Source organism: Carcharhinus amblyrhynchos, chromosome 23 (assembly GCF_965287045.1).
Source record: "Carcharhinus amblyrhynchos chromosome 23, sCarAmb.v2.hapA, whole genome shotgun sequence".
Classification (NCBI taxonomy): Eukaryota; Metazoa; Chordata; class Chondrichthyes; order Carcharhiniformes; family Carcharhinidae; genus Carcharhinus; species Carcharhinus amblyrhynchos.
In genome coordinates, this window is record NC_137346.1 from 34,585,555 (window position 1) to 34,612,844 (window position 27,290).

Here is a 27,290-nt window from a genome sequence, read left to right on the forward strand (position 1 = left end):
TTTGAAAGTTCACAAGTATTGGAGGTAGTTAAAACCTGAAAAATTCTTAGCCACAAATCTTACTGTATCTAGATATTCATCCAGTGGAATTCCAATATTAGCTGGATTTGAGTATTTTTTATTCATGATGAAAACTTCAGAAAAGACTTGCATCTCAGGAATGCTGCATTGTTGTTAATCTTCAGAATACTTCTTGTTATACCTGAACATAGTCCCAGCTGTATCATTACCTGTTGATTCTCTATTGTTGCAGGTGCAGCTGCTGCATATAAAGCTGCTAAATATGGAGGTAAATATTCCTAATTCTGAAGTATTCATCAATCTATATCATCATAAATTTATTATCATATATTTGAGGATAAATTAGAACCATCCCCATGTTAAAGAGAAAAGTATTTTCCTGCTACACATGAGAAGCATTTCCAGTTAGAGACATTTACTTTGCTAACTCTTGAGACATCACATCAGCTGGATGGTCCAGTAACATGAGGCAAAAACATCTTGAATATTTATTAATGAGGTTTGAACCTTTATCATATCTTCTCACTTCTTTCCAAAATTGTCTTGAGTATCGAATTTATAAATTAATGTATCTAGCCAAAAACTAAAGTAGAACAAAACATTTTGTATTCAGTCTCTTAACATTAATTTGTTTTATCTTTTAATCATTAATTAAAATTTATTAATATAGCACCTGGAATGTCCTAAAGTTTTGCAATTTTATGAAGTTATTATGCCGGTGACTTTTATGGGGCTTGCAAGAGCAGGAAACGTGACGAGTGGCATGAGGCTATTCCCGCTCAGAAAGGACAGTAGGACTAGAGGGCACAGCCTCAAGATAAAGGGGGGGCGGTTTAGAACGGAGTTGAGGAGGAACTTCTTCACTCAAAGGGTAGTGAATCTCTGGAATTCTCTGCCCGTTGAAGTGGTGGAGGCTGTCTCGCTAAATATATTTAAGACACGGGTTGATAGGTTTTTGATAGGCCAGGGGATTAAGGGTTATGGGGAGAGGGCGGGAATGTGGAACTGATACACGACAGATCAGCCATGATCTTACTGAATGGCGGGGCAGGCTCGAGGGGCTAGATGGCCTACTCCTGCTCCTATTTCTTATGTTCTTATGAATTAAATAGGGGAGCTCAAATTTTGGTCTCCCAACAGTGGATTTAAATTTAGAGATTAATTCAGCGAAGTGTTTGTGACAGGTCAGGCATCACACTGTCCTGTGGCACTTTCCTACTTATAATACATTTGCTTACCATTCTTGTGCATTATATTAAAACTATTCATTATAATGTCTTACTTCATGATAAAGTCAACAGTGCATGAGAATCTTGTGGTGCATGATTCACATTCATTTAAAGGTGACGTGTAATGGTAAGCTTTGTGTAATTGTATTTGAAGTCTGTGGTTTCCTTTGTTGAGCACTGGCATAAGGGAAGGGAGCAGCAGAATGCAATGTGCTTGGAGGATCAGGACTGGCAAGAGTGAGGCAGTGGTGAGAGAGGATATTGGAATGGGATGGGGGCATGGAAGAATAAAGAAGGAAAAACTTCTCATCCTGGATATGGTGTGGTGGGATGGTGGGAACAGTCAGTCAAGGTAAGAAAATGGGAGGCCTAAAGTACTGGCCACAAGAATGTCGGCTGGCAGAGTCCTTATAGGGCTTTGTGTTCATTTTTCAGTTATCCCTGTTGAGAGTGATCTTGGACAATGTCCTTCATAATGCTTAGAACGGCCAGCTGAGCCTGCAAGTTCAGCCATGCCTCACTGAACACTAACATGAACATTAAATAAAGAGTGAACAAAAAAAGCCCACCTTATTTCTTCCACAATAAAGAAACTCTCCTTAACACTGCCGTAACCATCAATGCATGCAAACCACGAGGTGTGCCAGTACTTTTAGTTCTCTGACTAAGCTAGTCTCAACAAAAAGCAATGCTGCACACATGAATAAAGTGAAATCAATGCAATGTGAAATATTAACAAGTGTAATTTAAGTTTGAAAAACAGCCATGTCACTTTTGTGCTCTCAATGTAATATTAAAGGCAATGGAATTAGAGTCATAGAGGTTTATGGAAACATGGCCCCTAGGCCCAACTTGTCCATGCTGCCTTTTTTTTAAAACTCCTCAGCTAATCCCAATTGCCCGCATTTGGCCCGTATCCCTCTATACCCATCATACCCATGTAACTATATAAATGCTTTTTAAAAGACAAAATTGTACCCGCCTCTACTGCTACCTCTGGCAGCTTGTTCCAAACACTCACCACCCTCTGTGTGAAAACATTGCCCCTCTGGACACTTACATATCTCTTCCCAGCAAGAAAGTTGTGGCCATGATGAAGAGCCTCCATGTTTGTCAAAGAGATTCTTTTATAGACAGTGTGTCCCTATTACATTATCAGTTGATGGTGTATTTCACCACTGAAAAGCGTCCTGGCCATGTAATTGTATGTATCTGCCATGCGTGCTGTCAGCAGTTTAAATTTTATTTGTAATCACATGAAAACCAGCAAAGCAAGAGACCAGAAGTGGCACCCACTTTCTGTTCTGCCATCAGGAGCAGTCAAATGGCAATATCAATAGGTCTTACAAATGCAATAAATGGAGAATTATTTTAATGGTGTTGGTCAAGAATTAATGTTGGCGAGGATACCAGGTAAACTCTTTACCCTTCTTTGGATAGTGTCATAAGATCTTTTATCCCAATACAAACAGGAAAACTAGCATCATGTTCATATCCACCCAAAAGAAAACATCTCTAATAATTCACTTCCTCCATCTTTCATGGAAGTCTTTATTTACTACATAGAAATATAATAATTAAGGGGAATAACAGTTTGACTTGAGTGTTGATATAAATGTCTGGAATTAGGAAACAGCATGGTTCTGCTTCAAATTACTTCACTGTCAGCCATTATTGACCAAAAAATCCTAAATTAGAACAACTTTCAATTATTAAATTTTTGTAATCACAATGTAGGTGTTGGCGGGGGTCTGCAGCCTGGCATTGGTGGGGGTCTACAGCCTGGCATCGGAGTAGGTAATGAACTGTCTTCTGAAATACATTTTCCTCCATTACACTCTTTGTATCTTTGCCTCATCCCAATTCTGTGTGAATGATGGTATCACAGTACACTACAGAAATTAATCCCAAAAGCAGAAGAAAAATAACTGCAGATAGTTGCATTCGTGAGGGTTGCTGTAAGTGAAGGATAGATTGCAGTTCATGTAAGTTCAGTTCAGGACTAGAGGGCACAGCCTCAAGATAAGTGGGGGGGGGGGGGGTGGGGGGTGGGGAGGCAGTTTAGATCAGAGTTGAGGAGGAATTTCTTCACTCAAAGGGTGGTGAATCTCTGGAATTCTCTGCCTGTTGAAGTGGTGGAGGCTACCTCGCTGAATATATTTAAGTCACGGGTAGATAGGTTTTTGATAGACAAGGGAATTAAGGGTTATGGGGAGAAAGCGGGAAAGTGGAACTGATCCACTTCAGATCAGCCATGATCTTGTTGAATGGCGGGGCAGGCTCGAAGGGCTAGATGGCCTACTCCTGCTCCTATTTCTTATGTTCTAAGTTTAAAAAAAATTAATCCTGTCCATTTAAGTGAATGATGAGAAAATCATTGCTTGTCAAGGGCATGAGCAGAGGAACCAGGAAAGCTATTAATTTTAGATATGGCAGGCCTCAGAATTATCGCTGCTTAAGTATCTTTGCATGAGTGCATTAAAAAGCAAATGGACTTCCTTAAGTGAAAACAATCTGTTGATTTGACTCACTACAATCAATCCCCATTTGTTGTTGTTTATAGCCTGTTTACTGTCAATCAATTGACTAAGACTTTGGATTTTCCTGCGCCCAGGAGTAACTTAAAGGTCTGAAGTACACTGTACAGTATTGTCCTCCTTATTTGAGGAAATATATATATGATTTTTAAGCAGTTCAGAGAAGATTTACTAAACTAATACCAGGAATCGGCATGTTGTCTAATGAGGAAAGGTTGGACGGGCTAAGCTTTTATCTGCTGGAATTTGGAAGAGTACAGGATGACTTCATTGAAACATATAAGATCCTGAGGGATGTTGACAGGCTGGATGTGGAGAGGATGTTTCCTCTTGTAGGAGAATGTTGAACTGGAGAGGGGTGAGGGGGGGTCACAGTTTAAACATAAGGGGTCACCCATTTAAGACAAATGAGGAGAATTCTTTTCTCTGAGGGTTGTGAGTCTTTGGACCTCCCTTCCTCAAAATGCATAGGAAGCATTGTCTTTGAATATTTTCAAGGCAAAGATAGATAGATTATTTCTAAACAAGGGAATCAAGGGTTATCAGGGTAGGCGTAAGGTTGTAGTAAGATCAGCCATGATCTTATTGAATGGTGGAGCAGGCTCAAAGGGCTGAGTGGCCCTTGCATATGTTCCTGTGCAAGCTGTGGAAAACACAGTAAAAAGTCTGACAACACCAGGTTTTAGTCCAACCGATTTATTTGATAGTAAACTCACAAGCTTTCGAGGGGACTCCCTCTTCGTCAGGTGAATGGAGAGTGAATGGAGAGAATGCAGAACTCTCCATTCACCTGATGAAGAGGGAGTCCCCTCGAAAGCTTGTGAGTTTACTATCAAATAAATCGGTTGGACTAAAACCTGGTGTTGTCAGACTTTTTACTGTGTTTACCCCAGTCCAACGCTGGCACATCCACATCAAGCTGTGGAAATGCAGAACTTCTCATAATGATTTACTGGAATTTTAATATGGCATACACAGGCTGAAGAAGATCCCCTGGAGAATTTAGTGTTTTCAGATTCCTCATTAACATAAAACTAATATAGCTGAAGAGAGAGACATCTTGTCAAAGTTTTTCATCTTGCACATATCCGGACTAATGCAAGAATTTCAAATTTCAAACTATCAAAGGATTACTCATTGGTTGATACTCAACTCAGATTGACTGAGGCATTGCCATGGAGATAACAACAGGCTCCCCATGCTTCTGAGTATTTTCTGAAAAGGTGCAAGGCTTAAATATATTCATTTTGTTTGCAGTAAATGGATCCCTGCATATGAATCTATGTTGCTTCTAGCAAGCATAAATGACCCATGTTATGAATGCAATTGATTTCCAGCCCACCTCTCATGGGGCCAGAAATCTAGGCCCTCTTATTTCCTGGTTGCCTATACAAATTTACCCTCTTTGGCGCCATCTTGTAATTTCTTTCATCCCTAATCCAGGACAGTCTTTATGTATAATCTTCAAAACATTTGCCTGTTACTTCATCTCTAACTTTTCTGCAATCTTCATTGATGTCTCAATGGCCTTGAAAGTCAATTTCTGACATACTCTCCTCAATTACACCTTCACAAACTTCAGGTAATTTGAATTTGCAACAACAATAATAAATTGCACTTACGAGGTTTTTTTTTCCTTTGATCCTATTCAGGATCATATCCAATAACTTATTGTGCTCAGGGAAGCAATTTTGAGATCCCCATTCTTGTTTTCAAATGCTTCTACAGCCACAGCTCATCCTATATCCGAAGATCCTCATATTATCATAGTATCCCAATATTGTTACAATGCAGAAGGAGTCCATTTGGCCCATCACGTATTCACCGGCTTTCCAAATGAACATTATGACTTAGTGCCATTACCCTGCCTTTCTCCCAAGCTCCAGCACATTGTTTCTATTCAAATCATTTAATCCCTTCTTAAATGGCTCATACAAGAGAGTTCAAATGCCACGGTGCAATAGGTGCTTCGTCATTTCAGAAGGACATTGGTGTTGAATTGGAGTCACATATAAAACAGACCAGCTGCTTTCTCTAAAAAAATCAGTCAACCTTTTCAGTTTATAAGATAAATCAACAATTTTATGGTCACTTTCATTTTCCTACCAGTTTTTCATTTCCATTTTTAAAATAAATTAAAATAACTTGACATTTAGAGAGCATGACGTCGTTCGTGGTAATGTGAGGCACTTGAATTTAATAATATGCTTTAGATCTAGACTTCCTCCCATCTTTCATAATCTTCACTCGTATTCTAAACCATAAGATAGTTACCATAAGTAGATCTGCTTTTTGTACACACTAAAACTAATAATCTAATAAACTAAAAATGATCTGTAACTTGAATAGATAACATGCCACAGGACTAACAATTACTCCTTTATTTCAATATTTCACGCTAAAGGTTGCAAACATTGCTGACCATACTTTCTAATGCACCCTTAAAAGCAGAAAATGAACATAAGAATATAAGAACATCAGAAATAGGGGCAGGAGTAGGCCATCTAGCCCTTCGAGCCTGCCCCGCTTTCTCCCCATAACCCTTAATTCCCTTGTCTATCAGAAATCTATCAACCCGTGATTTAAATATATTCAACGAGGTAGCCTCCTCCACTTCAATGGGCAGAGAATTCCAGAGATTCACCACCCTTTGAGTGAAGAAGTTCCTTCTGAACTCTATTCTAAACTGCTCCTCTCCCCCTTATTTTGAGGCTGCGCCCTCTAGTTCTGTTTTCCTTTCTAAGCGAAAAGAATCTCTCTATCTCTACCCTATCTAGCCCCTTCATTATCTTGTAAGTCTCTATAAGATTCCCCCCCTCAGCCTTCTAAACGAGTACAGACCCAATCTCTCCTCATAAGCTAACCCCCTCATCTCCGGTATCAGCCTGGTGAACCTTCTCTGTACTCCCTCCAAGGCCAATATATCCTTTCGCAAATAAGGGGACCAAAACTGCACACAGTACTCCAGTTGTGGCCTCACCAGTACCTTGTACAGTTGCAGCAAGACCTCCCTGCTTTTATATTCTATCCCCCTCGCTATAAAGGTCAACATTCTATTAGCCTTCTTGATCACCTGCAGACTGAGTTTTTGTGATTCATGCACAAGGACCCCCAGGTTCCTCTGCACAGTAGCATGCTGCAGCTTTTCACCCTTTAAATAATAATCCCTCCTACTATTATTTCTACCAAAGTGGATAACCTCACATTTGCTAACGTTATACTCCATCTGTCAGGTCCTCGCCCACTCACTCAGCCTATCCAGATCTCTTTGCAGACTTTCCGCGCCCTTCACGCAATTCGCTTTTCCACTCATCTTCGAGTCATCAGCAAATTTTGTTACCCTACACTCAGCCCCCTCCTCCAGATCGTCTGTGTAAATGGTAAACAGTTGAGGCCCCAGCACCAATCCCTGCAGCACTTCACTAGTCACCAACTGCCAACCAGAAAAGCACCCATTGATTCCAACTCTCTGCTTCCTGTTAGATAACCAATCCTCAATCCACGCTAACACTTTACCCCCAACTCCATGTACCCTAACCTTCTGCAGCAACCTTTTGTGAGGCACCTTATCGAACGCCTTCTGGAAATCTAAAAACACCACATCCAACAGTTCCCCTCTGTCTACCGCACTAGTCAAATCTTCATAGAAATCCAGTAAATTTGTTAAACACGACTTCCCCTTCATGAATCCGTGCTGCGTCTGCTTGATCAAACCATTCTTTTCTAGGTGTCCTGCTATTTCTTCCTTGATGATGGATTCTAGTATTTTTCCAACTACGGACGCTAAGCTAACCAGCCTATAATTCCCTGCCTTTTGCCTGCTACCTTTTTTAAAACAGCGGCGTAACATTGGCTTTTTTCCAATCCTCCGGCACTTCCCCAGAGTCCAGCGAATTTTGACAAATAATTACTAAGGCATCTGCTATTACTTCTGCCATTTCTTTCAGAACCCTGGGATGAATTCCATCCAGTCCCGGGGCCTTCTGCCAGAAATGTCTTCCTGTTAGATTATCGCATTAAAGGTAAAACTTTTTTAAACAGGAGTTTTTAATCAGGAGCGGAAATATGCAAACAGAAAGCAGAAAAATAATCAACACTTGCTTTGCATAGACCCAGAATAATTCCAAGATTGCAAGGTATCACCACTACCCCTTTCAGTCCCTTTCAGCTCTCATCTCTTGCAAACATAAGACAATTTATTTATCCATTTAAAAGCAAATCAGTAAAGGTTTTTATCCCTACCAAATCCAATGATTAACATTCACTGAATTACATCAAAAAAGCAGGCTTCTCTATTAGAAGTACAAAAAATCCACAACCTTTCATGTGAAGCTCAATAGCTTGTCCTCTGATGGGAGCTGTGGCAGGCTCCTAGATATAGAGATGGCTAAACAGAAGGCCTGTCTCAATAACCTGGCACTTTATCCAAGATACAAAAAATGAATAAAACAAATAACACCCCCCTTCATGTCCTCACTGCCCCCTCCCTCCCCTGACACTCCCCATGTCCCATGCTTCTAACCCTCCCATCCACCCCATGGCCCCTCAGACATTCTTACCAATCTACGCCCCTCCACTTACCCTAGAATTCTACACTTGCGAGAGTATATAGTCTCTTGTGCGATCTTGATCTCTATCCCTAAGGAAGAACATCGTTGCTCAAGGAGAAGTGCAACTAAGACTTGTCCCTGGGATGAGGGGATTGTCCTATGACGAGAGATTGAGTAGACATGGCCTATATTACTGCACTTGTGGAGGGTTACTGTGCGAGTTGAGTGTAACATTGCAGTGAGGTCAGTAGTACCTGGTCGAATGGATACCTCAAGAGAAAAGTATGTATGCATCTGAAAGATTTGATGGTGTGAGGAGAGATGTGCAGGAAAGGATGGAGCAAGCAGCATGAGTGTTTGCACTTGAACATGCCATGTCACTCAATTTTCTTGCCCAACTGTGTTAATTGAGCATCTTGCCACATTGTAGCCAGGGAAAAGGCACCACATTCCTATTGCAGCAACTTCCAGTCATGCCTAATTGTCTTCTGTCTTCATTTTCCCATCCACAGGGAATAGCATCTCTTTGTGGTTCCTTATAGCTTATACATCCAGGGAGAAGAATGGTGCTTCTTGCCATGTTGAGATCTGTGCAGTTCTTGGCTCTCTGATAACACTTCAATTCAGATCCATGCAGGGTCTGTTTAAGTGTTTGAGTTAAAACTAATGTGTATTGTCAACATGCCTGTCTGCTCTAATTGGTTGGAAAACCTAACAGTCATCTGCAAACACAGTAGCTGTGTTAAAAAGCCATTGACAAATGTCCAGGTTCCCTGTGCTTGTGACTTCCTTTAATGCAAGCATGTGTGAAAGTTAACATTCAGCTCCATGTATTTCTTCTCTAACAATAAAAATGTAAGTTTCAACTGATGTAATCAGCATTGATGCAAATCAGGCACAGCATGTTCAGGATGCCTTACAATTTTTAATCTATATTTATAGTTAGAGATGCCTCACAATTTTTGGTCTATACTTCTGCCAGAAAGTGTAATAAAAGAGGTAGAATATATGGAGCAGGTTTCAAAGAATGAATGTTTAAGAACACTCAAAAATTCTAATAGAGCAAAAGACAAATTTATTTCCTTCCTGCCATATGATGAGATTCTCTGAACAAACTCAACTGGAGGACATTTGCTTTGGAAAGTTGCAGGCATGGCCATGGACAGATATTTGCTCAGATAGAGGTTTGATAGATGCTAGAAAAAAATTAAGGAGACTTTGGAATATTCTAGTTATGCACAAACTGTGTTAGACCTATGTGTTCATATGTTTTGTATGTATAACTATGTACACCACCAATGTAAATGCACAATAATTGATATAACATCTGACAGCCTTCATGGCAGGTGCAATGTTCTGTGAGTCAGCAAATAATATCATTACATGTTCAAGCATAATTGCTTGTAAAACATTTTAAAAATTTAAACTAGACAAGAGTTAGGGCAGTTTCTATATTTAAAATCCTGTTTAACATTAAAACTGGTTTTGTTTTTGTGAGCCCAGCCTTTGTGATCACGAATGTTTTTTTAGAAATTAACATTTAATGAGAGGGTGATTCAAATATATTACAACTGTTGTATAAGTGAACTTTTGGCCAGTTTACAAGAAATTTCATTTTCCAAACTGCTGCACAAAAGGTTTTCAATGAAAACAGTGTTAAATTTGTAAATCACACAGATTCACATTTGCAAATTCCATCACAAAATGCTACAATTCTGTTTCCTCACTCGTATAATCATTTTTTTAAACTCAACTGTTAGACTAGGAAAAGCTACCTAGATAACGTTCTAGACGATTTCAAATTCTCTGAACTCCTGTCATACATTTGCTGGCATCACACAAACTAGCCTCCCATCCATTGACTCTGTCTACACTTCCTGCTGCCTCAGCAAATCAGCCAGCATAATGTGTGCAAACAGTGAGATGTGAATATGATTACAGCTTTCAGTGGTGCTAAATGTATAATAGTGAGATGAACTTGTGAATGTAAGGTATGAATGGTGGTTGAATGAGGTGCTTGGGAGGGAAATGAAGGGAACGTAATGAATGAAAGTGCATGAGGTCAATGGTGCAGTTGGTAGGATTTTTTGATTTTGATTTATTATTGTCACATACATTAACATACAATGTATTGTTTCTTGCACGCTATACAGACAAAGCATATCTTTTGTGGAGAAGAAATGAGAGGGTGCAGAATGTAGTGTTACAGTCATAGCTAGGGTGTAGAGAAAGATCAACTTAATGCAAGATAAGTCCATTCAAAAGTCTGACAGCAGCAGTGAAGAAGCCATTCTTGAGTCGGTTGGTACGTGACATCAGACTTTTGTGTATTATTCCTGGAGGAAGAAGGATTCGGCTTTTTCACGACCTTTTATCATTCCTTGCAGTCTTGGGCAGAGCAGGAGCCATACCAAGTCATGATACAACCAGAAAGAATGCTTTCAATGGTGCATCTGTAAATATTGGTGAGAGTCGTAGCTGACAAGTGAAATTTTCTCAGCCTTCTGAGAAAGTAGAGGTGTTGGTGGGTTGTTTGAACTATAGTGTTGGCATGGGGGGACTAGGACAGGTTATTAGTGATCTGGACACCTAAAAACTTGAAGCTCTCAACTCTTTCTACTTCGTCTCCGTTGATGTAGACGGGGGCATGTTCTCCTTCATGTTTCCTGAAGTTGATGACAATCTCCTTCATTTTGTTGACATTGGGGGAGAGATTATTGTTGCTGCACAGTTCACAAGATTCTCCATCTCATTCTGTACTCCGTTTCATCATTGTTTGAGATCTGTCCCACTATGGTGGTGTCGTCAGCAAACTTGAAAATCAAATTGTTGGGGAATTTGTCCACGCAATCATATGTGTATAATGATGTAGTAGGGGGCTGAGAACACAGCCCTGTGGGACACCAGTGTTGAGGATGAACATTCACTGGCCTTGACCACTTATATAGGGTCATTCAACTTCTTGGGCCACTGAATCCAGATCCTCAGGATTAGACTCTGTCATTGATTGCAATAACTACCTGCTCCTACTGCCTTCTTAATATCTGCCTGGAAGGATTCCAGGCCCCTGAGGGAAGAAATTATCTCCCCTCTTGTGTACTTCCTACTCCAAGACTCTAGCACTGCATTGGAAATTTCTTGGAACATACATTAAGGCCTTCTGCACTATTTTTCAAGGCTCCTCCTGCTTTTTAACTCCGTTCACAATTTCTAGACCCTCTTGATAGTAAAATGCACCTCATGCAGATGCAGGAGATGCAGACAGACTTTAAGTAGTGCTAGTGGGCTTTAAGTAGTAGTAAACTTACATGAACTTGAGCCTCCGATTAAGGCAAGCAAACGTTCAACAGAACCTTCAAGATTTGTGGGTACTACTGCCCTATTTCTGCAAAGAAATTCAACTCTTGTTCCTTAAAATAACTTGCTTCTGAACTCTTTTTTGAACAGCTGGAGTGCAGCCAGGCTTTGGAGCTAAAGCAGCCAAACTAGGTAAAATTAAACACTTCCTGTTGACTTGAGGTATTGGAGGATCATCTGATAAAGCAATTACAGTGATTGCAATATGTCCATCAAGCCATTTGACTCATCACTATTAGTATATGGTTTGAAGATGCCAGGCTATACTGTGGGTCTTGTTCATTCTTAAAAAGATGTAGGCCAGCATTTAACTTACAGAACAACTTGAGCAGCTTCCTGTCGAGCAAATGTAATTTGAGGAAGGCTAAGTAAATCCTGTTCTTTTAGCATGGATTACATGCATCATGAATAAAATTGATTGAAGACATGATAGACATTCTCACAGTCTGAAGAAAATTTTCAAATAAAAATTCAACACAACTACAACTTGAAGGAAACGTAAATGCTGAAAATAAACCTTAGAATCACAGGTACATATGAAAATTCTGCTTTGACAGCAAGGAGATGCTGAAAGGAAAGCTGAAAGCATGAGCTTGGAACTTTCAGGTTTAACCACTATGTATAATATGTGGGGGTGTGGGATAATTTTAATCTAACCTGCCAAATGGGATGGGATCAAACATCTGTTTATTACTATCTATTTACTTCAATGGAAAGTAAAATAAGTAGCTGACCTGATTCCCAGTTTCCTTCAATCAGGTTAGGTTAAAATTGTTCCCTTTTATACATGTTTTGCTGCATTTACGGCAGCAGGATGGCACAGTTGTTAGCACTGCTGCCTCACAGTGCCAGGAACCTGGGGTTCGATTCCTGGCTTGGTCACTGTCTCTGTGGTGACTGTGCATTCACCTAGTGTCTCCGTGGGTTTCCTCTGGGTGTTCCGGTTTCCTCCCATAGTCCAAAAGATCTTGCTAAATTCTCCTTCAGTGGACCTGAACACACACCAGAGTGTGGCGACTAGGGGATTTTCACAGTAACTTCATTGCAGTGTTAATATACTAGGGATACTAATAAATAAACTTACATAAATAAGTTTCAATTTTTTAAGTAGTTGGTAAGTAAACAGATTGTAGTCTTGTCATTTAGAGACAACAGTTAACATAGCTTGCTGAAGCAAGAAGTAATGAAATCAGTTTCGCCATTTTATGCAGATTGCTGAACTCAGCCAGGCTACAGCAAATAGTGCTTTAATTGGTATGTGTTCCTTGAGTTTACTGGGTAGGGGGAAACAATTTTGGTTCCCATTCTGATCACTGTGTAGAACCATTAAATCATAGATGCTTTTCATTATTTCACAGGATCTAGGCTGTAACAACTTTAATCAGGAAATTGAGGTGGGCCTGTTAGAATATGAGCTCCCTGATTAAGGGCCAAATTGAGGGGCTAATCAGGGAGCCTCTTGCTTTGTACTGAAATGGGAGTGTCAGGTCCTCTGGGACTCCAATGTAGACTGCTAACTGAAAACGCTCTGTACGCTGTTTTCAGAATTGTAAATAAAGGGGGTTTTGGGGAAGGGACTTCTGCTTCCAAGGACTTATTACAGTGGCAATGAGGAAAAAGGAACAACCCGAAGGAACTTGCTTACTATCAACCGCTACACATTGAGGGTAAGCCATTGCCTGGCAAACATGCCTCTATTCGGGAAATTGGATTCTTTTGACCCTGCTGTGGAAGATTAGGCCCAGTATGTAGAGTAGACGAAGTATTTCTTTTGAGCTCATGATGTAGTCCTGAAGGAAAAGGAATGAGTCATTCTGCTGACTGCCTGGAGTGGTGGATTTTGCTGTTATACACAATTTAACTTTTCGGAAGGCACCAGATGCAAAAACCTTCCAGGAATTGACAGACTTAGTAAAAGAGTATCATGACCCTAAGCCACCTCTGATCCTGCATAGTACTGGTTTTACTCAGTGTTCTGAGGAGAAATGGAGGAGTCAGACACTAATTTCCTGACAAAATTAAGATGGTTAGCAGAGGCTTGCAAATTCGATTTGACATTAAATGAGATGCTCCGAGACTGTCTGGTGTGTGGAATCAATAGTATGACCATACAAAAACATTTGTTGACAAAGGCTGTGCTCGACTGCAAACAAGCATTATGGCCGGCTTTGACCTTGGAAAAAGCAGTAAGTGGAGCACATGAGTTACGGAGTTTTCTGATAGTGGTAGATGCCCACACCAGTGCAACTGAGTTAAGGGACTACCACTGTGGGGCAGGCAACTATATAGCTGCCCTTAGGAAGGATTCAAATACTAGGGAACCCAGGCCCGTTCACAGAACCACTCCTAAACAAGACTGAATTAGGGTCTGTCTTTGTGGGGATTTTAAACAGACAATAAATTGCTGCTCACAACTTAATAAATAGCCAATTCCCCAGATTGAGGATCTATACGCAAAACTGTCAGGAGGACTCTTATTCTCTAAACTAGACAGGAGTCATGCATACCGACAGCTGAAGCTGGACGAAGATTCACAAAAATTCTCCACAATCAACACACGGAAAGGCCATTTTCAGTATACAAGATTACCCTTCGGAGTATCATCAGCCTGTGCAATATTTCAGAGAACAATGGAGAACATACGTATTACAAGGGTTACCAGAGGTCACCAATTACTTGGATGATCTCTTAATTAGAGGGAAAATACCTGCAGAACTTGGAGGAAATCCTTAAAAGAGTTTCAGCAGTGGGTTGTGCTTAAAGAGGGAGAAATGTGTCTTTTTAGCACTGCCCATTACCTGTCTGGGTTACAAGTCGATAAGTCAGGCCTATATCCTCTGCAGGATTGGGTGTGGGCAATCAAAGATGCCCCAGCCCCTACCACAATTGAGGACTTACGGTCATTTTTGGGGATAGTGACATATTATGAGAAATTCATATAGAACGGGGTGTCCATCTTGGATCCTTTACAGCAGTTACTAAAAGTGGTGTGCCTGCCAAGACTGAGCCTTCAAGTAAATCAAACAATAGCTCTCTTCAGCAAATAGTTTAACACATTATGGCCTCAGGATAGAGTTGGTGCTTACTTGCGACGCATCTCCATGTGGTGTTGGCGCAGTTCTGACACACACAGATGCCAAAATGGACAGGAACAACCAATAACATATGTCTCCAGGACCCTAGCAATAGCGGAATGGAAGTATGCCCAGATTGTAACTTTCGCAGTAAAGAAATTCCACCCAGTACCTAATATGAGTGGAAATCCACAATCATCACTGATCACAAACCATTGTAGGAGGACAAAGTGGTGCCATCAATAGCATTAGCCCAGGTCCAGCACCGGGCATTATTACTGGCAACATACCAATATCATCTGGAGCACTGATTGGGAACTCAGGTGGCAAATGCAGGCTACCATTACCAGACACCCCACATGCCATTTGCCCTCCTAATCATTTGCTGTACCTGCAGACTAATTTTATGTAACTAATGTACCAGGACACCTCGATCCCTCTGTACCATCGAATTCTGCAATCTTTTTCCATTTAAAATTTATGGTTTTTCTACTCTTCCCACCAAAACAAACAAGTTTACATTTATCCAAGTTACAGTCCTCTACCAAATTTTTGCCCACTCACTCAATCTGTCTATACATCAGTCTCTACATCATCTTGACAATTTATTTTCCTACCTAGCTTGGTGTCATCAGCAAATTTGGCTACAATACATTCATCCCTTTGTCTAAGTTATTGAAATAGATTGTAAGTAGTTTAGGACCCATCATTGATCGCTGTGGCACTGTACTAATTACAGCTTGCCAATCCGAAAAAGATATATTTATCCCTACTCTCTACTCTTGATTCTTTCCACTGAATGATACGTGATAGCAAGAAAAGGCTAAAGGGACTGGATACTGCCAAGGCTATGAGCTCTGACGATATTCTAGCTATAGTTCTGAAGACTTGTGCTTCATAACTTGCTGCACCCCTAGCCAAGCTATTCCAGTACAGCTACAACACTGGTTTCCACCTGGCAATGTGGAAAGTTGCTGGAAAAATCTTGTACACAAGAAACAGGACCAATTCAACCCAGCAATTACTGCTTCCATCAATCTACTCTTCAATCATCAGCAAAGTGGTGGAAGGGATTATCAACAGTGCTATCAAGTGGCACTCAGCAATAATCTGCTTATGGATGCTCAGTTTGGGATCTGCCAGGGTTACTCAGCTACTGACCTCATTACAGCCTTGGTTCAAATATGGAAAAAGAGCTGAATGGCACTAGTGAGGTCCCTCGGCAGCAAGGCATTTAACTAAGTGTGGCATCATGGAGCACTACCAAAACTGGAGTCAATGGCAATCAGGAGGAAAACTCTCTGCTGGTTGAAGTCATACTGTCACAAAGAAAGATGACTGTGGTGGTTAGGGGTCAATCATTTCAGCTCCAGGACATCAATGCAGGAGTTCCTCAGCATAGCATCCTAGGCCCAACCATCTTCAGTCACTTCCTCAATGACCTGCCTTCCATTATGTGTTCAGAATTCAGGATGTTCGCAGATGACTGTACAACATTCAGCACCATTTGTGACTCCTCACATACGGAAGCAGTTCATGTCCAAATGCAGCAAGACCTGGATAATATCCAGGCTTGGGCTGACAAGTAGCAAGTATATTTGCACCACATAGTGTCAGGCAATGACCATCTCCAACAAGAGAAGATTTAACCATTGCCCTTGACATTCAATGGCAATACTATCACGTAATCTCTCACTATCCACATTCTGGGGGTTAGCATTGATTGGGAACTGAATTGGACTAGCCATATAAGTATAGGGCTACCAGAGCAGGTCAAAGGCTAGGAATCCTGTGGCAAGTAACTCATCAGCTGATCCCCACCCAAAGCCTGTCCACCATCTGCACGATATGTGTGAGGACTGTAATAGAATACTCTTCACCTGCCTAGATGAGTGCAGTTCCAGCAACACTCAAGAAACTCGGCACCATCAACAAAGCAGCATGCTTGATTGCTACTCCTCCAATAAACATTCAATCCCTCCACCACTGACAAAAAGTGGCAGCAGTATACCATCTACAAGACGCACTACAGGGACTCACCAAGATTCCTTAGAAGCACTTTTCAAACCCACAACTGCTATGATCTTGGACAAGAGCAGCAAATACCTGGGGGCACCACTACCCAGAGGTTCCCCTCCAGATCACTCCGTTTCTTCACTGCCACTAGGTCAAAATGCTGGAATTCCCTCCTTAACAACACACTGAGTGTACCTACACCCCAGGGACCGCAGTGGTTCAAGAAGGCAGCTCATCACCATCTTTTGAAGGGCAACTAGTAATAAATGCTGGCTTAACCAGTGATGGCCACATCCTGCAAAATTAATTTTTAAAAATACATCAATTTACAAAGTAAACTTTTAATCAAAGGCAAATTAATCACTATTGTATTTCTCACACTCTGGTTCTTCTTCAGGGCTTGGACAAGGAGGGTATGGTGGATATCTACCCTATTATCAACCTGGTAAGGACCTGCTACATTTTAAAGTCTTCATATACCTGATATATGAAGGAAGCCCAAACTTACGTGAATTTCCAAAGATAATGTTGACGCTGATTTAAGTTTATGTGGAGTAGGGTCTTATTCTATAGGAAAGTTTTGATAGTGAAACCATGTTAAGTACAACTTCAATTTTCATATTAAACAAATTAGGATGGCATTCCTATGTAGGAACGTGTGAAATATTCAAGACTACTGCAGCTGATATAGCTCTGCAGCAACTTAACATGGTTTTATTTATAAATAAGTGACCATTTATAAAGATACTGAATGGGGGATCCTGCTGCTGCATTTCGCATAGATCAGTCACTTTCAAAAGAGTGCAGTATAGAGATAAACTAGTGGTACAAGAAAGGAGATAGAGAAGTGGAATAATTACTGATACATCAGCAATTTCTTCTCTAATAAACTAACAGTAATTTGTCTATCTGGTGCAAAGATTGAGTAATGGATGGATAAACTAATACAAGGAGTAGAAGGTAAGCCAGTGGTGCTTATGCAAGTGGGAATATATTTTTGAGATAGAGATCTCAAGAAGGTTTGGAAAATGAGGTTAAGGGAATTTTAGTTCGTTTTTGCTGATAATAAGTTTCCAACTGAATTTTGGACGCAAACAAGTCATTTAACAAAGTACTTTTCACAGATTTGTTTGTGTGTAGATGTTTGGTGCAAAAGTAACACACTTAGTGTCAAAAAGGAAGCAGCTCTGAGGAAATTGAGTCATAGTTAAAGTAAGATATCTTTCAGGAGATTAAAGGTGCTTTAACATTAGCACTTGTTTACTTCAGATTGTGGGACGCTGACATCTGTGAACCAGCTCCTCATCCTTACATCTTTGAACCTGTTCCTGTTTCTTAAACATTGAGAATTATAGATGCATAGAAACACTTCTATGATAACGGATCTTGCTTTAACAGTATAAAAAGGAGAGTGTGCTTGCAACACCAGTCTCTCATTATAGTAATTAAACAAATGTAAATGCAAAGGTACCCTAAAATAACAAATATAGAGCTCATAGAAAGAAGGAAGAGGTATAACAGAGCAGGGCAAATGAGTTACGATATATTAAAGAAAATGTACATTGTAATTTAGTCATCTTGGCACCCACAAGAACAATGACCATTTGATGGAAATGGCAGATGGCTACCAGTGACTGCTAATATCAGCACCTTTTGGACAGGTGTATGCGGAAAGAATTGAGTGTGGGAGGCAATTTTAGCTTCTAATTTAGTCTAATAAATTACTTATCAGGAGGTGGAGTTGGATATGGAGCTGGAGCTGGACGATTGGGAAGTCCACAGACTGCAGGTACCAAATATTGAGCATGATAATAAAGAATTTCAAAATTTAATTAAGTTGACATTCAGAATATAACATAACTAAATTACTGAATAAAATTAAGCCATCCCAGCCCCATTCCCTCAAAGTTTTGCTAGCAAATACAAAAGGGTCAGACCTGCCCATGTTGAGCTTTTGATCAGAATTCCGGGCCTTTATATTTTTATCTCCTTAGTTCTCAGTTGCATTATTGTAACTGATTTTACTGAGAACATGTTCTGATGTACTTTATTTTACTTTTGTGCTTGGTTGCTCTTCTTAAACCCTTCTTTTATCCATAGTATTTCTGGCTCTCAGAATTTTAAAAATCGAATTCTCAGAATCAACTTGTTTTTTGCTGATTTCTTCAATACGCAAATATCCTTTTGAAGACAAGGAGCCCAAAACTACATAGAAGCCTTACCATTGATCCATAAAGTTTTGATGATGAAACGTTTAATATGCAAATTATTTAATCAATTACATAATATCTGTATATTGAGAACTTCCAATCATTATCCAAGAACACATTTCATTTAAATGTATTTCATGCTTCTGTTTCCAATATATTCCATCCTATCTCATCATCTTGAGTTTTCTACCCAAAGGTGCTTATGGCAAAGTGCCATGATTTTTTTTACTACAGATAAGGTGAAAAGGCAGACTCCAAATTTACCTCAGTGGAACAGGGATCGAACTCTGTGCTGTTAGCATTAACCATCTAACAATGTACTAAAACAAGGGTACTAAAAGAGATGGTGGGGGAAATAGCAAATGCACTGGTAGCAATTTACCAAAATATGCTGGACTCTGGGGTGGTTCCCACAGATTGGAAAACAGCAAATGTGATGCCACTGTTTAAAAAAGGAGGTAGACAAAAAGCAGCTAACTATAGGCAGGTTAACTCAATTTCTGTAGTAGGGAAAATGCTTGTATCTATCATCAAGGAAAAAGTAGCGAGACACCTAAATTGTCCCATTGGTAAGACGCAGCATGGGTTCACGAAGGGAAGATCATGTTTGACTAATTTGGTAGAATTCTTTGAGAACATTACATGTGCATTGGACAATGGGGAACCTGTGGATGTGGTGTTTCTGGATTTCTAGAAGGTATTTGATGGTGGTGTTTCTGGATTTCTAGAAGGTATTTGACAAGGTGCCGCACCAAAGACTATGACATAAGATAAAGCTGCACAGTGTTACAGGTAATGTATTAGCGTAGATAGATGATTGGTTAGCTAACGGAAAGCAAAGAGTGGGGGTAAATGGGTGTTTTTCTGGTTGGCGATCAGTGACTAGTGGCGTGCCTCAGGGATCAGTGTTGGGACTGCAATTGTTTACGATTTACATAGATGATTTGGAGTTGGGGACCAAGTGCAGTGTCAAAATTCGCAGATGACACTACAATGGGTGGAAGAGCAAAACGTACAGAGGACGCTGAAAGTCTGTAAAGGCATATAGATAATCTAAGGGGGTGGGCGAGGGTCTGGCAGATTGAGTACAATGTTAGTAAATGTGAGGTCATCCATTTTGGTAGGAATAACAGCAAAGTGGGCTATTATTTAAATGGTAAAAAATTGCATCATGCTGCTGTGCAGAGGGATCTGGGTGTCCTTGTGCAGGAATCTCAAGGAGTTGGCTTGCAGGTGCAGCAGGTAATTACGAAGGCAAATAGAATTTTGTCCTTCATTGTTAGAGGGATGGAGTTTAAAAACAGCAAGATTATGTTGCAGCTGTATAAGGCGCACCATGGGTATAGAGTATTGTGTACGGTTTTGGTCTCCTTACTTGAAAAGGGATATAGTGGCACAGGAGGGAGTGCAGAGGAGATTCACTAGGTTGATTCCGGAGTTGAGCAGGTTGGCTTATGAGGAGAGACTGAGTAGACTGGAGCTATACTCATTGGTGAACTGATAGAACATAAAAGGTTATGAAGGGAATTGATAAGATAGAAGCAGGGAAGTTGTTTCCACTGGCAGGTGAAACTAGAACTGGGGGACATAGCCTCAAAATAAGGGGAAGCAGATTTAGGACTGAGTTGAAGAGGAACTTCTTCACACAATCGGTTGTGAATCTGTGGAATTCCCTGCCCAGTGAAGCAGTTGAGGCCAACTCATTGAATGCTTTTAAGGAAAGGATAGAAAAATTTTTGAACAGTAAAGGAATTAAGGGTTACAGTGAGTGGACGGGTAAGTGGAGCTAAGTCCACAAAAAGATCAGCCATGATCTTACTGAATGGCGGAGCAGGCATGTGAGGCCAGATGGCCTGCTCCTGCTCCTAGTTCTAATGTAACAATTGAGTTAACTGCCTTCTCCGCTCCACCCCATCCTACATCTCCCCAACATTAAGTACATCTGCCATCCCTCAATTGACATAATTAATTGATCCAGATTGCTGAATACTTTGTGGCCAAAATCGTGCATATCTTTTGTCTATCTGAATACCCTTACATCTCAAATTGCATCCATATCATACGTGCATGCTTTTGGTATGGATCATACCAGAGACCTTCTTGATGTGGGCATTAGCATGCACACAGTGAACTGACACAAGAAATATGCAGAACAGGCCAATCACAAAGTATATCATGTATTGCTAATTTGATACTGGCCATGCCAGTTTGGAGTTCAATATTTCCGTTAATGTCTCCCTTAACTTCACACAACTGAATATGCATTCAGCAATAGAAAGAACAAATCCCCACTTGTGCTATTCAAAGGCACCATTAATTATATATAGGTTAGCTGTTGTTTGATTTCTTCTGGCTGCTGCTTTAATCCTACAAGAGTTTGGTACTTCCTGTAGTTATATAAAGTTGCAAAAGTTGAGAGGGAGTGATGTGATAAGTGCTAAAGGAGTTTTGTTGACTTCAAGGTTCTGCTCAAACCAGTTGGTCCCAGACATGGGCACAATAGTAGACATTCTTGTTGGAATACAGAATGCCTTGGAGAATAAAATAGATCATGCAGAGATCAACTTCTGGAGAGAGCTGGGAGAGAGGTTGAAGGACTCTTAGATGACTATATGTGCCTAGGGAGCAATTATTCTCTTATTAATTATTTCAAGGGGTATGTGCAACATTGGCAAAGTTGGCATTTATTGCTCATTTCCATCTTCCCTTGAGAAAGTTGTAGTAAACCACTTCCTTAATCTGCTGCAGTCCATGTTGTTTATGTACACCCACATTTCTGTTTGGTAGGGAATGCCAGGATTTTGATGCAGCAAAAATAAACGAGTGGTGATATATTTCAAGTCAGGATGGTGTGTGACCTGGAGAGGACTTTGCAGCTTGTGCTGTTTCCATGCGTCTGCTGCCTTGTCCTTCTAGACATTAGACACCACAGGTTTGAATGCATTTTCTAGATGGTACACACTGCAGCCATAGTGCACCCTTGGTAGAGGAAGTGAATATTTAAGGTGATGGCAGATCAAGCAGCCTACTTTCTCTTGATGATGCTGAACTTCTTGAATGTTGTTGGAGCTGCACTTCGCAAGGCAAGTGAGGAATATTTCAAAACACTACTGATGTCTGCCTTGTGGATTTTGGAAAGGCTACTGGGGGCCAATAGGTGAGGTACTCTTCTGAATATCCAACCTCTGACCTGCTTTTGTAGCACAGTAAAAAGTCTGACAACACCAGGTTTTAGTCCAACCTATTTATTCATAAATAGGTTGGACTAAAACCTGGTGTTGTCAGACTTTTTACTGTGTTTACGCCAGTCCAACGCCGGCATACCCACATCATGACTGCTTTTGTAGCCACAGGATTTATGTGGCTTATCAGTAAGAACATACAAAGTATGAGCAGGAGTATACTACTTGGCCCCTCAAGATTGCTCCGTAATATAGGGTGACACAGTGGATAGCACTGCTGCCTCACACTGTCAGAGATCTGGGTTTGATATGGCCTCAAGTGACTGTGTGGAGTTTGGATGTTCTCACCATTCTCTGCATGGGTTTCATCCAGGTGCTCCAGTTTTCTCCCACAATCCAAAGATGTGTAGATTAGGTGGATTAGCTATGGTGAATGCATGGGGTTATGGGGATAGAATGGGGTGGGGGGGGGGGTGTGGTCCTGGATAAGATGTACTTTGTAGAGTCAATGTAGACTTGATGTGTGAAATGGCTTCATTCTGCACTGTAGGGATTCTGTGGATCTGATTTTAGCCTCTGCTCCACATTCTCATCTGTTTCCAATAACCTTTCACCCCACTGCTTCGCAAGAATCTATTTACCCCTCCCTTAAATATGATCAAAGATTCTGTTCTACCACCTTCAAAGGAAGAAAGTTCCAAAGACATATGAACTGAGAGAAAAAGATTCTCCTTATTTCTATCTTAAATGGGTGACCTCTTATTTAAACGTTGGCATTATTTCACAAGAGACAACATCCTCTCCACATCCACCCTGTCAAGACCCCCTCAGGATCTTGCATGTTTCAATCAAGTCACCTCTTACTCTTCTAAACTCCAGTGGATACACTCACTGCATATCCAACCTTTCCTCATAAGACAATCCACCCATTCCAAGTATTGGTACAGTTAACCTTTGAACTGCTTTTACAACATTTACAACCTTCCTAAAATAAGGAGACCAGTGTTATACACAGTACTCAAGTATGGTCTCACTAATGCTCTATATAACTGAAGCATAACCTCCCTACTTTTATATTCAATTTCCCTCACAATAGAAAAACAATAACTGCTCACCTGGCAATGCCAACCAGTGCTGGGGGCATTGCCGGGGCACTGCTTGGCCATGTCCATACTGCAGTGGTCAGAAATTGCCACTTAAGTTCATAGTTGGAACACACCGATTCCTGAGTCCACACATGAACGAAGGAAAAAATAATAGTTAATTAAAAATGAATTGCAACTGAATAGACAGCTTTAATAACCCAGCAAAAGCTGGAATCCAACCCAAGAACATTGCGCTAAAGCAAGGAAGATTCTAACCAGTCAGTCCAATCAGCCATTGATGAAAAATGCAAATGTTGAGATCGGGAATACCATTACTGCAGGAACCCACCAAACCAGCAAGTGCAGGAAACCACTTTGTGCAAAAATGAACAGTGGGACAACTGCTGAATCTGCAATTTAAAATTTTAACCATGGATCACATATCCACTCTTCCAAACGAATTTGGACTTATGAAAGACCCAGATCAATTACAAAATTGGGGACTTTGGAGAAAAAGATTCCTTAAATACATCATTGCTTTAAGTCCAGATAAAAGTACAGAAGCTGAACAAGTTAACATACTGCTTTTTTTCTGTAGGTCCAACAACCAGAGAAGGAATGGATGAATTCATCTGCAAAATTTGACAGTTTTAAAATCATTTGACACTTGTTTTAACCTCAGAAGTAACAAAATCCTTGAAAGGGTTAAATTTAATCACCTTGTCCAGCAGCCAGGAGAATCTGTCTTCATCACTGAGTTGATAAGAACGGTTGAAGGCTATGTTTTCGGTGACCCAAAATCTAATCTACTCAGGAATAGAATAGTTGTACGAGTGCTGGACGACACACATTCAGACGTGCCTCAGGTGAAAGAAGATCTAACCCTTGAGAAGGCCATCCAAATTGTTAGATCTGAAGCACATCTGAATCTGTTTGCAGCATAGATCCATACTAAGGGGAGAAAACAAACCATGGTACAAAGCAAATATCACTGAGCAGTTGGTGAAGCCACACATGAAAGGGACACACCAAGCCAAGGAAAGCAATACCCTAACGAACCAGTAAAGCAACCATGCCAGCCCTGTAGAGCAAAGCACCCTCACAGGTGTGATCAATGTCAGGCAGTTTCAGCCCTGTACTTTCAATTTAACTGAATAGGAACTTTGGAAAGCTGTGCAATGCTAAAACATCAAAATGCATGAAAGATCACAAGAGTATCCACAAGGTCAAGGCAGCACACCAAGAGGACATACAATCATGAGATCAAAGATCCTAATTTTCATTTTGGAGTGCGGTTGGGTGCGGTAATGGGTATCTCACAAACTTTGAATTGGACATGGAAGACAGTGTTACGATCCTTTTGACAAAGAATAGTGACCTGAGACCACTGGTTATGAACAATACTTAATGAGGCTGAGAAAATCTGATTTCTAGTCATAAATGTGATTCTGGAACCATTAAGCTAACAAATCTTGGAGGTGATATACATCATCCGTAACCAGTCTTTTTTCTCTTGAGCAGAGATACCTATGTAGCCCTGAATCTCCTCAAAATGGCAGAAGTCATAACTTTTATAGAACTGTAAATTTCTAAAAGCTCCAAAAAGAAAAATTATCTCGACTGGGACTTCAGATCTGATTTGTCTTCTCTCTTTGCAAAGCAGATTTGTCCATTTTTGTTACAGGCACAGAAGCCCCCCAGTGATCAGACTAGCCAACCACTTAGATGGTTACCATGATGCCTCAAGCAGATTGGAATCAAGAAACGATCCAGCAATGAGAAAAGCCCCAATCTCCAGCTCTGGTGCAAATTGGAAAGATAAACCCTTAAAGTAAAGAGCAGACATTGCAACCCAGCATGACAGTGCCACAACTGAATAGTGGCCATCCATTGACAACAGCACACACCATGTAGCCAAATACCAAGATGCACTTACCAGGAAATCACATCATCGCAACAGCAATAACTATCTAACTATCTTCCATCCCAGCTTACATCACAGCAAGCCTCAGGAAGGAAGAAGAGAGAAAAACATCATAGCTGTGAGCACAGAGGTAGTCTGCCCCATAAAGAGTGGGATAAACCGACCACTATCTATCGCTACAATTGGAAAATCAATTCACTGCTAAAGAATAGTGATTCAATGCCAAAGAATCAAAAAAGAGAATAAAAATACACCCAGAGCACTGCGAAAGAATAGCGAATCAATGCTAAAGAATCAAAAGAGAATAAAAATACACCCAGATGCCAGAACAAACTCCACTTCAACAAAGTTTTCCTGCAGCAACAAAGCTTACTACTCTACAATAGTAGTGAGAACAAAATAGGGAAAGATTCAGACCACCTGGACCTATGAACTCTAGAGGCATGTGGTGGGGGAGTGTAATGGAGAAGTTGTAGTAGATGTAAAATATAGGGTAAACTGGGATAACTTGTAAATACGTTGAATAAAGTCTTGAGGAGAGGTGTAACATAATACTGTACTGCAACTGAGTACAGTGCAGTGGGACTGGATATAGCACTGCCAACACAGTGATGCAAGGAAACACATGACTCACACCTAGGGGTCAACGTAGTGTTGGACAGAACTACGTGTGCAAGCATGGAGACAGGTCCTAACTTGGAACTTTACTGTACCTATTATATATGGTTTCTAGTAGTTAATGAATACTTACTGTTGAACAACCTAAAACTATGACTACCTTAGCCCTACCAAACTAAGCCCAACACCTTACAACAATCATTTTTATGGACACCTAAGTGAATCACATTGTGCAGCTATAATGGGCAGAATTGTGGGGAGTCTGGTAGTGAATCAGGGACCCATTTGTTCTACTAGTGAGCTAAGCAGTTAACTTTAACTCAGCCGTGACATCAGCATTCTGCTTCCATGTTACCTGCTCAATCATAGAGTGGTAGTAAAATGATGACTCACACTCTGTGAATGAAGACACTTTATTTGGCAGCAGGATGGCATAGTGGTTAGCACTGCTGTCTCATAGCACAGGGACCTGGGTTCAATTCCAGCTTTGGGTGACTGCGTGTGTTTCCTCCAGATGCTCCGGTTTCCTCCCACAGTCTAAAGATGTGCAAGTTAAGTGGATTGGCCATGGTAAATTGCCCCTTAGTGCCCAAAGATATGTGGGTTAGGTGGATTAGCCGTGGTAAATGCGTAGGGTTTTGGGGACAGGACATTGGTGAGGGACCTGGAGGGATGCTCTTTCAGAGAGTTGGTGCAGATCCGATGGGCCGAATGGTCTCTTGTGCATATTATGGATTCTATTCTATTTATAGGAGCCATCCAAGGCTGCAGGGAACCTTATTTATGAAAGTTACCAAAGGCAATAGTATGGAAGGAAAACATGGGAAGGTAGCCACCCTGATTTTTCTTGACTCTTCCCTGGAGAAGGTATTTCCTTTTAATGGGAGGGAATTCAGTCACCCAAGCTGAGGCGGAGTGGTTGGAAGTAGCAGAGGATATGAGGAGTAGGTATATGGTGCCCTGTACCTAGATTCAGTGTCAGAGAAAATGTAATGTCCGCATGAGGTCAGGAAAGGTGAGCACATTTCATGTTCATGACGCCATCACCTCTTTGATTCCCCTAACATTCTCTTCCACCACACGCTTCTGACACATCTTGCAGTTCCAAACATTTCTTCTTTTCACAGTTAGCGTTATCCTCTTGATATTTTGCTTCCATCCACGGTAGCCCTCCATACTTGTTCTCATTCTATTCTCATCTTATATTTCACTTTTCATACTCGTGGCTTTCTGCCTTCACTGATTTCAGAACTCTAGGGAGAGACAGAAAACTGGCAAAAGATCTTCCACAAAAGTCATCCTGACTGCACTGGAGGTTGATGGGATACATTAAGTATCAGTGATGGTTAGATGGGAGTGCACAGAGATGTAGAGATGGCATTAGATATTATACTACTAATTGGCTGATAACAATCACTGATGTTGAATTGATGTCACCACTAACTGAAATGCCAAGGTATGCACTCTGTTGAGTTTCTCAGTGTCAG

The 27,290-nt window shown here is 40.7% G+C and overlaps 1 protein-coding gene across 22 annotated transcripts in view; it reads left to right on the forward strand.

Moving 5' to 3' along the window:
• The window catches only part of elna (elastin a), a 324,471-nt gene that overhangs the window by 284,087 nt on the left and 13,094 nt on the right, over positions 1–27,290 (forward strand). For 9 of the 22 annotated variants that reach the window (XM_080210601.1, XM_080210609.1, XM_080210606.1 and 6 more), the window contains 3 exons: positions 254–289; positions 17,182–17,229; positions 18,517–18,573. The exons of 4 other annotated variants lie outside the window; for them this stretch is intronic. In XM_080210601.1, coding sequence (XP_080066727.1) covers positions 254–289; positions 17,182–17,229; positions 18,517–18,573 — 141 coding nt within the window. Of the gene's footprint in view, positions 1–253; positions 290–2,987; positions 3,048–17,181; positions 17,230–18,516; positions 18,574–27,290 lie in introns of all 22 variants that reach the window. 9 more of the 22 variants (XM_080210607.1, XM_080210612.1, XM_080210608.1 and 6 more) reach the window with 5 other exon arrangements.